This window comes from Rhinolophus sinicus, linkage group LG06 (genome assembly GCF_036562045.2).
Source record: "Rhinolophus sinicus isolate RSC01 linkage group LG06, ASM3656204v1, whole genome shotgun sequence".
Taxonomy (NCBI): domain Eukaryota; kingdom Metazoa; phylum Chordata; class Mammalia; order Chiroptera; family Rhinolophidae; genus Rhinolophus; species Rhinolophus sinicus.
The window spans coordinates 17327722-17343249 of record NC_133756.1 but is presented as its reverse complement, the minus strand read 5'-3'; the positions used below and the strand labels follow the sequence as shown (position 1 = coordinate 17343249).

The following is a 15528-nucleotide window of genomic DNA, read 5'->3' as shown; positions in this document are numbered from 1 at the left end:
CATATTCAGCAAATTGAATGTAGGGTCACCACCTCACCCTGGTTCTCTTCCATTATATCATATTTCGTTTAATGGAAATACATAATTCATCGGGTTATGTAAGTCAGAAATGTCATTGTCCTTGACACCTTCTCTGCTCCGTGTCTGCGTCAAACCTACCAACCCATATCAACTTTACGCTCTAAATACCGAAGACATCACTTCTCGAATTTCACTGCTTCACTATCTCTAACCTTAACACTGGAAAGCCTCCCGTCTTCCATTTTTGCCCCCTTCAAATCCGTTCTCATTGTAGCAACACGGGTCATCTTTTCAAAGTACAAATTATAAAATTCTTAAAATGGTCTGGCTTCTCCCAAGTTCAGGATCTCATTCCCCACTTCAGTTACTCTTCATGGCTTCCTCCCCTTGGCTAATTCCCAATGTCTTGGTCCTTTTTCCGTTAGTATATGTTCTCTGCAGTCCCCATTGGCTCTGTGGCTTTAATTACCGTATACTTGCTAATGGCTGCCAAATCTATGTGTCCAGCTCCCTGTACTTTGCATCTTTCTGGGGAAATCTCACTCTTGTCCTAGTTCAGACCACCACAATGGGTCACTACATCGTTTTTCCCCCTGGTCTTCTTGTACCTCTACACTGCAGCCAGTGAGCTTCCTAAAACATAAACCTGATTAAACCGCTTCCCTGTGGTTACCTCTCAGAAACTCCTCAATCCCCTCAGGCTAATCTGGCAGTTTCTCAATGGGCACCTCTGGTACTTGGCGCTGTTGCCCTATGCTTTACAGGATACTTAACATCTCTGTGCCTACTCCTCCCAACCTCCCCCACCCCCCATTTCCAATTTCCTAAGGGGGCAGTTCCTCCCTCCAGGAACCGCTGCAGGATGTGCCTGCCCCACCCCCTTCACCTGTGGTATGGTGCTTCTAACCAGATGCTGATATCCACGAGGGGCTCCCCCAGGCACCTGTTACCTGTGTTCCCAGCACCCAGTACAGGTTGTCTGAGGGTCAGCTGTTAATGAATGACTGAAGGAGGAAGTGAGTTCAAGAGAGGATTAGAAGGCTGAGGGACCAGACCTCCCAGGTGGGCTCTGCCACCATGGGCAGGGCGCGCCCTCTGGCGGCCACAGCCTTCCCCATGCAGGGTGATGAAGAGCTGCGGTCATGCGGCGCCCGGCAGGTGGCCCAGAGGCCTTTTCCTGTGTCCAGGCCCCTTGACGCCTTTCCTTTAGACCTCAGCATTGGGTTATAGGTCACTTAGTGCAAGACAGCGGTTTTGCAAGTCCTGCAGCACCATGGAGGCAGTCAGTCTCTTAGCCTTGGCACTCCACCACAGGCCTGCTCCCTGCTCCTGTGATGCCATCTCTTCACTCCTCCTCGCCCTTCCACACCACCCACCCAGCACCGTTCTACTCGATGGGCGGCTGCTCAGCTCAGCAACGTCCATCTCCAGTGCTGAGGCCTACCTGACAATAGCCCAGAAAGGGCTCGCTGGCCACAAACATTAAGGCCTTATTACTAAATACAGACAGTGTTCTCTATTTTCACCTGGCCTCAGCATTTTACCATGTAACTTCTTTTCCATCTTAAAACTTTCTTTTCTCTCGGGTTTTATGACTCTCTTCTGTCTGCTTTTCCTGTCTTCTTTCTTTGCCTTAAATGTTAGTGCTTCTCAGTGTATTACTATTGATACATTGATGGCTCTCAGATTTCTATCTTTAGTCTAGATTTCCCTGAGTTCCAAACTCATGCATCCAATTACTTTCTGGATGTCCCACAAGTACCTCTACATAGATCCCAAGTTCAGCTCCTCACCTCTGTCCACCTTTTTTCCTTCTCATTTTCTGACTAAGAGGCATTCCAATTTGGGAGATATATGCGGGTTCTGGAATCATTGGATCCCTAGGTTCTAATCCTAGCTCTGCCCAAGCTTTATGGTCTTGGGCATGTTAATACCTGAAAACCAGAGTTCCCTGATCTATAAAGCAGGAATATTGGTCACTACATGGCCTTCTCGGGGTCCCCATTGCCTACAGAAAGTCTAAACTTCTGGAAGACTGTTAGCTCTGACCCATGCTTTTAGTTCCTTGAACATACCAGGTATAATATATGGTTAAGTGCTGTACTCTCTGCCTGGAAATTCTTTCTTATACTAATTCCCACTCTTCTAACCCAGCAAACTACAACCTATCACCTTTCCTTCAGGTTTGGGCTCAGATGGCATAATCTCTGGAAAGCTAAAGCTGAATTAGATGACCCTTCCTCTGAAAATGGAAACTGTCTTATTCACCACTCTATTATCTGCAGCAACATAGGACCTTGAATTACATTTGTGTTGACTAAAGGAAAGAAGCAAAAAGACATAAAGATGGTTTCCAAGAGCGTGTATTACACAGGTCTGAGAGCAAGAAATGGCAAACAAATACTATGTTTGCTTTAAAAGCTCCTCAGGTGTCAGTGCCAAGTCCTGAAGCTTTTGAGGGCCGCCTGGGTCTTGGCCCCTCTGGAGCAGGCTGGGCCCAGGCTCCTGGGTGAGAGGGCAGCCTCTGCATGGAACGTTCTGCCTCCTGTCACCTGAGGCATCAGGCACTTTGGTGATGCCCAGGGCTGGCCCTTCTTTCTCTGTTTGTGCACACTCAGGCTTCCATAGCCAGCTTTGGCTGGGAAGCTCAGAAGGTGGATGGGCCAGGCCATGGGCACTGGGTGGCCAGGACTTCCCCTCCTGCCTGGGAGACGGGTTCTTAGGGTGAGCTGGAGTTGTGGTTTCCAAACTCTGAGGGCTGGCCAGCCTACCTTCCACTGTTGCCTTTCTGCTTGAGGCCTGGTCTGGGCTCTCAATAAGGAATTTCCAGGACCATGGGCCTGGCTCTCCAGAGGTGGAGGAAGCAGCAGGGCAACTGGTGGGGATGAGTCCTGAAGGGCTGGGACAAAGTGCTGTTCGTGCCTGGGTGTGGAGGTGCTGGGCCTTCAGGCTGCCTTCAGGGGGGATAGGGTCTGTGGGTCCAGCCCTACTCAGGCTGGAAGCTGGTGACAAGGAGCTGGCAGCCTCCTCAAAGACGTATGGGATGCCAAGCCTCCTCTTGGGGACACCAGGGCCTGCCATCCTGGGAGGCTCCAGTGTGATCCCCGTCAGCAGGCCTGGGACCACTGGGCCCTGGCTCCTGGGCTCCTTGGGCAAGAAGGCATCTTCTTCCTCACCCTCTCCTCTGAGGGGTGGATCCTGGCCCACTTCTGGATTAGGTACCACGCTTGGCTCCTGCACACCTTGGCTGCTGTCAGGCCCCTCATCGGTGTCATCCTCTGAAGAGTCAACTTCACGGATGGCTTCCTGCTTCTGCAGTGACTCTCGCCGTTCAGCCCGGTCCTGTCGGAGGGTGCCCAGGGCCCGTGAGGGAGCAGGCTGTAGCACCCCCTTCCCTGGCAGTGTCCCCTTCCCGGACAGTACACTCCTGGTCCCAACTACCTCCAGAGGGCTGACTTCCCTGGGTGGCAGTTCCTTCTTTAGCTCAGGGTGGGACAGGTCAAGGCTATGTTTTCGAGAAGTGGCTAGCTTCTTCTCAGAAGCAGCAAGTGCAGCCGCCAGTTTCTCAGCTGACTGTACCCTTTTAAGTAGTGGTGAGCGGGGTGGCTCCACACTCTTGGGACGTGAGAGTTGTCTGCTTAGGGGAGGCGACAAGTGAAGCTTGGTGGGGAGAGCCTGGGTTCCATGGCCAGACAGGGGTGATGGGGAGCGCTGGGGTGAAGCTGCTGGCGGCGGAGAAGGGGTGTGGGCCAGTGGTGACAGTGGGATGCTGCCTGCTGACTTGCGCCGTGGAGAGCGGTACTGGCGTTGCAGCTTGGGTGCCAGACCGTGCAGGGAGCTGGGCCGTGTGTGCCCAGAGCCGGCTGGAGAGCTGGGCACGCTGGAGCTGGGGGAGCTGCTCTGTGACGAATTCCCTCCCACTTTGTACAAACAGACAAAGGCAGAGCAATGTTAGCTGTTAGAAGTGACTGAGGGGCAAGGCAGAGATTAGCCCTGGAATGTCATAGGATGAAGGGTACCCCCCACCAGTGAACCTGAGTCCAGGCTACAGAAATGCAGTCACCCTCCACCCTGTTACCTCCTCCCCAAGGCTGCTGGATCTTTCAGGGGGTGGGGTGAACGAGGGTTTCAGAGTGCGACCAGTGAGAAGCACAGAGGGCCCAGGCACTTGCCTACCTCCCCGGGGCTGTCTCTGCCATCTGCAGGGAGCCCTTCCTACCTGAATGCACAGCATCAGGGGTCGCCCGGTAGCCCTGAGTGGGAGATCGGGGGGAAAGGCTGTGGCTGTGTGTGGGAGAGCCCGGCCCGCTCTCCCCTGATGACAAAGAGCGGTTAAGGGAAGACAGGCTGCGGCTGGTGTGGAGCAGGGATGCCTGCTTGGTGATCTTCCGGAACAGGGAGCTCCTTTTTTTGCTGCAGGCAAGGGTCAAAGGCTGTCTGAGCTGGTGTACTGGGCACAGCACCCCTCCTCCCCCCGTTCCCCCCACACTAGCACCATAGTCTGGCTCAGAGCAGACCCTCGGGCTAAGTCCTGCTCACCTTTCCTGCCCATCCTTGCCGCGGCTCCGCTTGCTCCTTCTGGCCATCTTGGCCTTGTAGCTGCCTTTCCGAGCTGGCCCCACCTTAATGGATGTGTTCTCCAGGGGAGTTGTTGAAATAGACACCTTGTTTCCACTCTGGGGAACAGAGCATGACCCAGGCTAAGGCGGTAGCCATATTCTTGCCCCCATCCCTGTCCCTGGGCGTGGCTAGACCATGGCTCTACCCTCAACATGTCTGAACCACAGACCCGTCTTCTCTCTTCACAGGTTAGAAAATGGCTCCAACTAGCACCCAAGTGGTTTGGGGTTGGCGAGGGAGAGAAGAGGCTCACTCTTCCTGTTCTCTAGTTCTGCCCACAGCTCAGAAGGCTCCCTGGACCTTGGTCAGTGAGGGTGCTGCCTTTCAGTGAAACCCGCCCCCAGGTCCCATGTGTACGTGTATCTGTCCTCAGTGCCAGGTGTATGTATGGCCGACTCTCCCAGTCCCCTGTGGCCAGCCGGACTCTGGAGGCTGCACACCCAGCACTGACCTTGAGGATCAGCTCCACCACGTCTGTGTGCACCAGCCCATGCACAGGCTCCCCATTGACGTGCGTGATGAGGTCACCCTGACGAAGCCCCGCCTCACTGGCTGGACCTCCGTCCTCCACGTGCTGCACCAGGAAGAGAACAGTCCTCAACCTGGAGCCTGGGCATGACCCCTGAGGGTAATGTGGGCAGGGATGGGACAGGGACAGACAGGCCCTAGTAAAGGGGAAGGAAGAGGAGTGATGAAGCTGAGACAGCAGGGCTGGGGGCCAGACATACCCACACCATGTGGTGCACAGTGTAGACGTCCGAGTCACCCATGTAGACACGGATGGCCCGCAGGGTGAAGCCATACTTCTTGCCAGCTCGGTGGATGATGATGGGGGGCCTTGAGTTGCCAAGGGCTGGCAAGAAATCCCTGCTTGGAGAAGAGTCCCTGGATGACGGGTTGGATGACTGGGAATGTGGGGACATGGGGCTGGCCAATGGAGAGCAGGTGTGGTGTTCTGGAGAAGGAGAAGCCAGGACTTAGTGGGCCAGGGGACCCTGGGTGGGCCATGGTCCCAGACCGGCCCCCGGTCTAGACTGCGGATCCCACCCAGCTCTAGTCAGAGACGGAGCCTGAGCCGAGGCACATGTTCCCTAAGGCCTTTGAGCAGCACAGCCCCCGCATACCCAGACCCCAGGAGGTGATGACAACTGACAGCATTTACCGAGTGCTTGCTTATATATGTAGCAGGGACCATATAAACCTTTTCATACATATTTAAATATCACAATTACCTATGAGCCACCACCACTAAACTAATAACCATCTATATTTTTTTGACGAGGAACTTGAGGCTCAGAGGGGTTAAGCAACTTCTTCAAGGTCAAGAGCCATTTAGTGATGGAGCCAGAATTTGAAAATAAGCTTTGTGTCTCAAAGCCTGTACTTGTTACATGGTGCTATTCTGCCTTCTGGGACACATACAAACCCAGACACCAATGCACAACTTTAGAGACCTCTTGTCTCCTAACAAAGGGGCAGTAGTGACATGCAACACACAGACACACCTGCCCTGTGCAGACCCCAGCCACAGGCCCACAGAGATTCCAAGACCCTTCCTGTGAGATTCATCTTAGTTGCCCAGGGTCTCACCTGCAGGGATGAGGAGGGACAGGGCTGTGGCTGAGGCAGACTTGATCACTTTGTTGATGGGACGAGCAGTGCGCTTTTCTATCGAGTCCCCAGAGAGCAGCCGGTGGCGGGCCCTGCGCACTGCCAGGTCACTGATGGCCTTGGCTGTGGCTCCTTCAGCCAGCTGTGGCATCCCATGGCCTCGAGTCTCCATGGCTGTGGACTCAAGTGAGCCATGAGATCTGCAATGCAGCTGAGCCTCCCCTCCCCGCCTCCCTGCAGTATCCTCCAGCCTGGGCCCTACCTGCACTGGACCCACTGCTCTGGCTCACAGGCTCGTCATCCAGCCTCAGCTGCCGTTCCACTGGTCGTTGAGGAATAGGCCCAGATACCCCTTCTCCAGGTAGAGGTGTCAGAAGCCATGTGCCCTCCTGTTGCTGCTTCCTGGGGGTGCTGCTAGCGTCCTCAGGGCCCTCAGGGAATCGAGGTGTATCCAGGAGGCCTGAGCAGCGGCGTCGCACTGTCAGTGGAGGGCTTGAGTCACTCTCTGTGTGGGATGACTCAGACACCGACAGCCGCTTCCGCAATCTGTGAGACACAAGGCCTAGGATGAGACTCCAGGCGGGTGGTCTCCCTCCTCCAGCCCAGGCTCCCTCAGGGGCTCACAGAACTCTCCTCCTCAGACATTCCTCCAAGAGCCATTCTGTGAATAAGCCCTTACTGCCACAAGCACCCCGCCAGCATCTGAATCTCGCCCATAATCTGTGACAACTGCTGGACCGCTGTGCCGCCCCACCCTGGGTGAGCTCTGGGTGCTCACATCTCAGGGGAGCCAATCACCCAGCTCCGGTCTCGGCCCTTCAGCCCCGCCAGGCCATCGGAGCGGTCTTCCTTCTCCTCGCTCAGGCTGCGCTTGGTGGGGGGTGGTGTGCGGCGCTCATCAAGCAGTGAGAGCCGCTCCATGCTACTGGACACCTGTGGGCACAGAAGATGTGCCAGGGACGGGCTCCAACAGACCCCGCCCAAAGAGGCAAAGTATCCTTGGAACCTGAAACCCAGGAATTTGAACCAGTTCTCCCCTTCCCTCTCTCACACATACCAGTTGAATCTTCGAGGAAACAGCTATTCTGCTAGTGTAACCTGGCTTCAGCCTTAGCATCTCCTATGTCAGGGCCTGGAGTGGTTCTAGATGTATCTGTCATATACAGGCCCAGCCAGCCCTGTCCTCCTTTGACCTCCTCCCTCAGCCTGCACCAGCTATATCCCTTGACTGGTCCTCTTCTCTCAGTCCTCCAGCCTTCTCCACCCAGCCTGGGCCTGCCTCAGTCATACCTTGCTAAACCTCGGAGAGCAGGAGGAGAACTGGCGGATCTCAAGGCAGCCGTCCTCACTCCCTTCCTCCTCGTCCTCCGAGTCCACGTGGTGGTATCGATCTGAGCGGGCTGGACACAGGACAGTCCCCATCAGAGGCCCCCGGTGGTAGCCTCCTTTTGAGCCAATGAGCCTTTAGAAGGGCCTGGAGAAGTTGCTCCCAAGGCCAAGTTCAAGGCACACAGGTATTTCTGGGCAAACAGGAAGGAGCCCCCTCTTCCCCATCCCACCGATGGCCTTACTGTCAAAGTAGCTGGTGTCGTCCTCTGACTCCAGCTGAGGAATAAATTCCGCCTTCTGGCGAAGCAGTCCTGTCCAGTCCAGCCCGGTAAAGAATGGATGCTGCTTCACTTCATAGGCACTGCCTGTGGACACGGAGGGTGTGGGCAAGGGCGCAGGGTGCGCTGGGTGGAGTCCCCCTCAGCATGTGCAGGGAGAACCCAGACCATGAGCGGCAAGGCCCAGGGGCCTCAGCCTCCGCACGTTCCAAGCTCTGCACGTTCCAAGCTCTTCTGCCCAGAGCGAATGGGGCAGTGTCAGGATCCAGAGGCACTGCTCACACCTGAAGCCTGAGCCTCCCGGGTGCATCGACTCAGCCCTCCTCCCCGCTCTTCCAGGTGGTGAGAAAGGTTAGTGAGCACCGTCCTACCTGTACCCAGTCTCTCCAGAGGGTTCTGGTGGAGCAGTTTAGAGGTGAGGTCCTGGGCATCTGGCGGCAGTGCATCATCCCCCTCAGGCCACACAATCTCCTCTGAAGAGTTATTGGGGTGAGGGGGAAGTGAGTGAGCGAGAGAAGGGTCTCAGAAGTTGTAGGCAGAGTGAGGAGAGGGCGAAGATGGTTCTCAGACAGTATAAGGGTTAGGAGGCATAAAAAGCCCAGCCTGGAGCCCCTGAGAGCCTGCCTGGGACCCCAATTCCTTAAGTTCTGTAGTTTCCTGTTCTCCTGGTGGGGGGGTCTCACACACCCTACACCATGGCTTGCTCTTTAATCCTGGGTGGGCACTGCAAAGCAATGACTTCTCTGTCCTGAAGCTCCAGCTCACTCTGCTTTTACACTCCAGACACTCACATGCACTCACAGGATATGCACATATGGGGACATATGAACACAGCAGAACAAGCCGCAGGTGACACACAGTACGCCTATGTGCACACACATCTAAGAGGCAAGCATACTGAGTACACACACGTGAACCCAGAACAAGAACTCATAAACCTCAGAGGTACATGCATAAATCGTATTTGGGGATCCAGACTCTGCCTCCCCAGAGGGCCAGGGTGGTGATACCTACCACTGATCACTTGCCCAAAGAGCTCCTCCGGAGTGTCTCCAAAGAATGGGACGCACCCCACCAGGAACTCATACAGGATTACGCCCATGGCCCACCAATCCACTGGCTTCCCATATCCCTGTCGTAGGATCACCTCAGGCGCAATGTACTCCGGGGTCCCGCATACCTGGGCACAGAGAAGCCAGGCTGGCTCAGCATCCTGAGGCAGCTCATTGGCATGACAGTAGGAGGGGTGAGGATGGTCCCACCTCGGGGGTGAAAAAGTCTTTGAATGAAGACAGCTAACTTTGGTTAATGAGAAAGATCCACAGGAGCCCGAGGGTACCAGAGTTGGAACTGATAGTGGGGTGGGTTTATTTCCTAACTACCCAAAACATCTAATTCTAGCCTGGAACCACCACTCCCTGATCCCTCAACACCTTCTGACAGCTGGTCCCTATCCCACAAGTGGCCTTTGCCCTCCAGACTCCCAAAGAACAGATCCTACAGTCACGTGACTACTACAGTAACTTGTGAACAGCCAAAACCTGAAATGTGAAAGCAGAGAACATCCAGAGGCTACTCTGAGGAAGTTGGGCCACAGCGCAGTGGACATTCAGAGCTGTGTTCCGAGAACGACAGGCTCCAGGAGAGCTTTGCCCTTGAGTGAGGCTAGGAGGGTCAGGGCTGAGCCCATACCAGTCTCTCAGAGTGTCAATTGTTATATGGCCTGTTTTCTCCAAACCCTGAGCAGGAAGATGATCTTGGATTTTACATCTATGTGATTCTCATGGTACACCCTATTTTCCAAGTGTGCTCCCTATCTCACTGTCTCCCTAGAATCAACCAACAGGTGAAAAAGATAGGCACTCCCAGTCCTACAGGGTAAGCACGTGGCCCCCAGTCCTTATTCTAAGGCTTGAAATTCAACCCCCAAAGTCTCAACCATCCTTTCTTACCTGCTTGTCCAGGAACTCGCGGGCATCCTTTTCAATGTGGCCCTCGTATAAGTTTGTTGTCAGACTCATGAGGCCAATTTTAGAAAGGCCAAAGTCAGTGAGCTTGATGTGCCCCATGGATGTAATCAGGAGACTAGAAAACCAGAGAAACAGAAGGATGGACTTACTTCCTAGTTTTCTAAGAGTGCTGATTTTAGTATGTGCCAAATTTTCCCACTCAGGCTTTTATGGGCTTACTGGGGGACCTGAGCAGGGTAGCTTCAGAAGGGGGACAGGCAGCTGTGAAAGTTCTAATAAATAGTTCTGGCCTTGTGCATTCTGCACAAGCAACTAACCTGCCCTTCGCCCATTCCCCCAGCTCATTTGTTTACTGCACTCAGCTGTATTCTATACTGGGGGCAGGTATCAGCAAGCTGAGGAACAGACTCTCTTCCACAGAATGATCAGCCTCCTATGGCTCTCGCCATTTCCAGTCCCATTTCTTCACCTGGGTGGCTCACAAGACCCTGACTTGGGGAGAAAGAAGAGGGGCACATACTCTTGTTCCATGTCCATGGTTGGTCTTACAAGGAGGGTTGACTGGGAGAAACCAGAAATAGGCTCTCACAGAGAATTGTCTCTCTTCTCCCTTCACATTTCATTTTGTGCAAAGGCTGCACTCTGTGATCCCTTTACTCTGTGATTCCCGAGTCAGTATCTCTGGCCCTGACTTCTACAGCTCCACGCCTACTAACTGCCCAGATGTTTTACAGGCAGCACAAACTCAACTTGTCCAAAACAAAGTAATGCCTCCTAACTAACTGGTCCTTGTCTCGGTGAAAAACAATAATCTCTGTTACCTACTGAGCTCTGTGATAAGTGCTTTATTGACTATTTATAAAAATATTCTGGCTCCTGAAAGGTCTTATATAGTGACTAACACAACAAAAGGAGGTATTATTACCACCATTTTAAAGAGGACGAACATGAGGCTCAGAGGATTCACAGACTGGAGCTCACAGTTAACGAATGGTCATTTGAACTTAGGTCTGTCTCGTGTCAAAGCCACTTTCCACTACAGAGGCTTATCACCATGCCCCAGTCCCAAGCTGGAAATCTGGAAGATATCCCAGACACCTTCTGAGCTCTCGCTTCTCTTTGCACCCCCACCCCAACCTTATCATTTCCTTTCTGCGCCCCGACACTAACCCCTCTCTTTTCCATCCTGACTGTTCTGGTGCAGCCATTGTTTTGGACTCGTCTACTGCAATGATCTCACCATCTCTGTCCACTGATTGATTTTCCTAAACTAAAACCAAAATCTGAGCGTGTCATGCTATCACACCTTTGGTTAACAGGCTTTTGAAAGACTCTCTAGGACCCTTTAAAATAAAACCCAAACTTAACAAAAAGACCCCTGGTGATCTAATCCCGACCTAACCTCTGGCCTTATCTCTTACTACTCTGAGCAACCAGCAATCTCAGCTTCTGCCGCATTGTGCTATTTGTAGTTCCTGAATGGGTCACATTCTCTCACACCTATGTGCCTTTGCAAATCCCACTCCCCAGATTTAAAAAGCTCTTCCCACTTTTTTCCAACTGACTAATCCTTCTGAAAAGCAGTCTATACACAGGTATTTCTGTCTCCCACACTAGACTTAGGTTTTACAGGCTAGGGACTATTTTATAGTTCATAATAATGTGCTTGGCACAGAGTAGATATCAGTAAATATCAGAACACTTTTTTAGCCATCTATTAGATATGTTGATTCTTTTGTTCCTGCTTGGTTTCTTGAGTAGCGCTCCTCAGTGATCTTACATGTGACCAAAACTTTACAATGCCCCTGGCAGACCTTGTTGGCAATGGTCTTTGCATTTGGGGTGGTCAGAGCAGATCAAGCCCGAGGCCTAGATGGATACCCACATAAACACTTTCCCAGTAACGATTCAAATAGGCTATGTCTGCCTCCATTTATCTAGAGACTCAAGAGGGTGACCCTGGACAAGGGACACAGATAGTGGGCGTACTTGTCAGGCTTGAGGTCGCGGTGCACGATGCCATAGTTGTGCAAATACTCCAGGGCTAGCACAGTTTCTGCGAAGTACAGACGCACCATGTCCACAGGCAGGGCCCCGATGTTCTTCAGCAGAGTGGCACAGTCTCCTCCTGCAACAAGGCCACACCACCATGAAGGAAGGATCCAGTTCCCTGTTCTAGATGGTCCCAAGCTTAGAGTCTGTAAGGTCCCAGAGGAGAGAGCCTCATGGAAGACCCTGGTGCTAGATAGAGACTGATTCTAGCCCCTCTGTTGTTGGCCTGGGTGGGAGACAGGAGAGGAGCAGGAGGTAAGGTCAATGGCTGTCTAGGCCGTTGTTCAGGCCATAGTGGGAAGGAACTCAGGCCTCTATGCCTGTAAGTTGACTTGTAAGACTAAGTTATTTTACGATGGGAATCCTGTATATTGTAAACACATCTGGCTGAGACTTTGGTATTGTTCATTTATTTCCTTCCTGTTAGCTGACCTTTAATTTTTCAGTGAAGTAACATTGTAAACTCCCAGCATACACCCATTAATTAAAAGTTCTGTTCAGCTTCACCTTGAAGACTTAGACAACATATCTTTGGAAGCTATATACAGCAGTGAGAAGGGCAGAGGGAAGGCCACTAGCCAAGCTGCTGCCCCTCTCCAGAACTGTGCCCCACGGTGACCTTCTGCTCCATCCCCAGAGCATTTTGTGTGGCCTTAGGTAGTAGTGTCTCCTTCACAAGCCATCAACCAAGGCAGTGGCTTTCCTTTCTTCTGAGGGCCCAGATGAAATCCTCCCAGCATCCCACCCCGGGCTTCTCTGGCTCTATCTCCTTTGTTCCTGCCTGATGCTTTTGGAGTGCAGGATTCTATAGCTTGCCAGGCTGATACATCCTGTCCCAGAGTGCCTCTCACTGCATGTGACATGGGCAGCCGCATGGCAACTACTGCTGCAGAGCTCTCTCCCTGTGAGGGGCAGGGAGCCTTGTGCCCACCATAGCCAAATGGGTCTCTGAGATCCTAAGGCAGAAACCAATGTCAAAGATTGGGAAGCTGGGCCCTGAACTTTACCCCTATACGAAGCTATTGGTCCCAGCAAAGGGCTAAGTCTCAGATTGTGCCTTGGTCTCCATGCCAGGCCACCACCTTTTCCCCAGTACCTTCAACATACTCCATCACCATGCAGAGGTGGCGCTTGGTCTCAAAGGAGCAAAACATGCTGACCACAAAGGGGTTCTCGGCAAAAGTCAGTATGTCACGCTCCACGAAGGCCTGCTGGATCTGGTTCCGCAGGATTAGGTTCTGCTTGTTGATCTTCTTCATGGCAAAGCGCTGCCGGGTGGACTTGTGCCGCACCAGGAATACAGCCCTGGGAAACAGTGCATTCCGGTCCATGGACCCTCAGCGCCACCATCCAGAGCTGCGGCGGCCCAACTGCCCCCCACCTCACACCTTATAAATGCACAGAACAGGGAGCAGGGATGTGCTTATTAATAAGAAGGATCTGGGCCCCTGCCCACACAGCTCCTCAATTTCCTGATATAACAAGTCTTGAGGACCCTGCTCAACCCTTGCCCCGAGCTCAGCGAGAGAAGTGCTATCAAGAGGAGTGGGGATCGCCTGGGAAAGAAACAATGCTCAGGTATCAGAGGAAACGGAACGCTTGACTCTCTAGGAGGTTTCGGGGAAGGAGAGGGTCCATCCTGGCATCTGCTGGCCAGATGACTGGGCATCACATACTTCTAGAAGGAAGAGCCCAACAGCTAACTTAGCTCCAGTCTAGGCCACACCCTGACCCCTGCCTTTACCCATAGGCGCCATTGCTGATGAGCTTAATGGTTTCGAAGTCCTCTTCACAGGGTGTCTTTTTAGATGTCAGAGATGCCCCACGGCCCTGGAAGGCAAGGGAAAAGGCAGGAAGCAGGCATGGTTCTCAGAGCCCATGTGCTTAGGGAAGCTGTGGCCCCAGCATCAGCTCAGCTCTTAGCTCTGCTGCAGGCTCCTGCCCATCCTTCCCCAGGAGCTGAATGACTTTTCAAGCAGTGTACGCACCCCCCCTCACCCTCCACCGCACACACTCACACCCGCCTCCTCCTCCAGATGTTCTCTTCAAGAGAACTCATAGCCCTTTGCTTCACAGGACTCAGGCTCCAGGATTGGGGCAGAAGCTCAGGATCTTTACCTCGACTGAATCATCTGTCTCTGGAGTATCAGGACTGTCATAGCTGCTCAACTGGGCCATTTCTAGAAACAAAGCAAGGACACAGGAGAAATGTGTGCATGGCACTGTCAGGCATGTCAGCAGTCCACTCATATCACATGACAGGTGCATGTAGGACAGGCATTAATGCTTTCTGCATCAGTCTGGGATGCAAATCTGGTCCTGTGCCGCTCTCCTCTGTAGTCACAGCTTTTGGACTTGTTTGCCAAATAATATTGCCACTCCTAGTTCTAAAAGTCCAGTGTCATTTATAGGGCCTGGCAAATTCTATAAAGCTTCCTTCAAACTTGGGACAATTCCTAAAAAACAGGGCCCCAAACTGGGCTGTCAGTCCACTTGGCCAAGACTTGGCTTTGCTGGATGGGGCTGGGCTGCATGGAAGCAGGGAAGGACAGACCAGGTGCAGGGAAGCCCACGGTTCACGCACTGGCTCAGTGCGAAGCCCCAAGGAATGGAGACCATCTTCTGAAACCCTGAGTCAGGACACGACTTGTAAGACGCAGCAGGAGAGGTGAGCATGCAAAGGAAATGGCCATGTTTGAAAATGTGATTGTGGTCCTTTTGTTCATGAGCTTTTTTGACCTTAGGCTCTAAATCCAATCCAGGGGGGCCAAGGCAATCCAGATCGAGTTATGTCAGGCAGAAGTGAACAATTCCAAAGGAGGGGCATTTTTATGACAGAGAAGACAGGGTTCCTACTATAGCTCTGAGGCCCCTGATGTTGTGCCATATCCTTGTCCAATCTAAGCCTCTTCTCCAGGAGTTTCCCTCCTCTAAGAGCTTGGTGGCCTCTTTGCAGCCACCAGGTAGCATGCTCACCCTCTAGGGGATCCCGTGTGAGGCCCAGTTGACTAATGATGTAGCGGGGAATGTCACATTTAATCCCTTGTCCCTCTTTGGCGTGGCCCTCAGCTGCTTCTAACAGGTGGTAGAACTCTTCAGGGTCGAACTCCTGTACCAGGGGAGAGAGGTAGTCAGTGGTGAAAGCTACAAGTGGAGGCCGCTGGCCTTTGATTTTGTACCATATACCCAGCATAGGATGAACAAGAAGACTTTCCCTTTGTGATGGGTCATCCCTACCCTTGAATACCCAGAAACATCATGATTCAGGGATCATGCAAATGGGGACAAAGCTGTCTGACAGGTCAGCTCCAGATTGGACGTTCAAAGCATAGCTGTCTTCCCAGCAATAAAAACCAGAGCTTTGGGGCCAGCCCGGTGGCTCAGGTGGTTGGATCTCCGTGCTCCTAACGACGAAGTCCGCTGGTTCGATTCCCACATGGGCCAGTATGCGCCCTCTACAGCTAAGATTGTGAACAATAGCTCTCCCTGGAGCTGGGCTGACCTGGGCTGCTGAGTGGTGCCGTGAGTGGCCGGAAGCCATCGTGAGAGGGCGAGAGTTGCCATGAGCTGCTGGCAACGGATTAGCCTTAGTGCTCCAGGGAGCTGTGTCCTACACAACTAGACTGAGAGACAACATCTTGAACCGG

The 15528-nt window shown here is 52.9% G+C and overlaps 1 protein-coding gene across 13 annotated transcripts in view; it reads right to left on the bottom strand.

The window, feature by feature from the left end:
- Positions 1–2368: 2368 nt before the first annotated feature.
- MAST2 (microtubule associated serine/threonine kinase 2) overlaps positions 2369–15528 on the bottom strand; it is a 181717-nt gene continuing 168557 nt past the window's right edge. For all 13 annotated transcript variants that reach the window (XM_019749394.2, XM_019749395.2, XM_019749392.2 and 10 more), the window contains 18 exons: positions 14858–14990; positions 14000–14061; positions 13626–13711; positions 12978–13186; positions 11819–11957; positions 9812–9944; positions 8874–9039; positions 8231–8332; positions 7824–7946; positions 7543–7652; positions 7031–7185; positions 6515–6798; positions 6232–6426; positions 5370–5596; positions 5093–5215; positions 4561–4697; positions 4241–4434; positions 2369–3941 (listed from right to left, as the gene is read on the bottom strand). In XM_019749394.2, coding sequence (XP_019604953.2) covers positions 2425–3941; positions 4241–4434; positions 4561–4697; positions 5093–5215; positions 5370–5596; positions 6232–6426; positions 6515–6798; positions 7031–7185; positions 7543–7652; positions 7824–7946; positions 8231–8332; positions 8874–9039; positions 9812–9944; positions 11819–11957; positions 12978–13186; positions 13626–13711; positions 14000–14061; positions 14858–14990 — 4095 coding nt within the window. In that variant the 3' untranslated portion in view covers positions 2369–2424. The remainder of the gene's footprint in view (positions 3942–4240; positions 4435–4560; positions 4698–5092; positions 5216–5369; positions 5597–6231; positions 6427–6514; positions 6799–7030; positions 7186–7542; positions 7653–7823; positions 7947–8230; positions 8333–8873; positions 9040–9811; positions 9945–11818; positions 11958–12977; positions 13187–13625; positions 13712–13999; positions 14062–14857; positions 14991–15528) is intronic.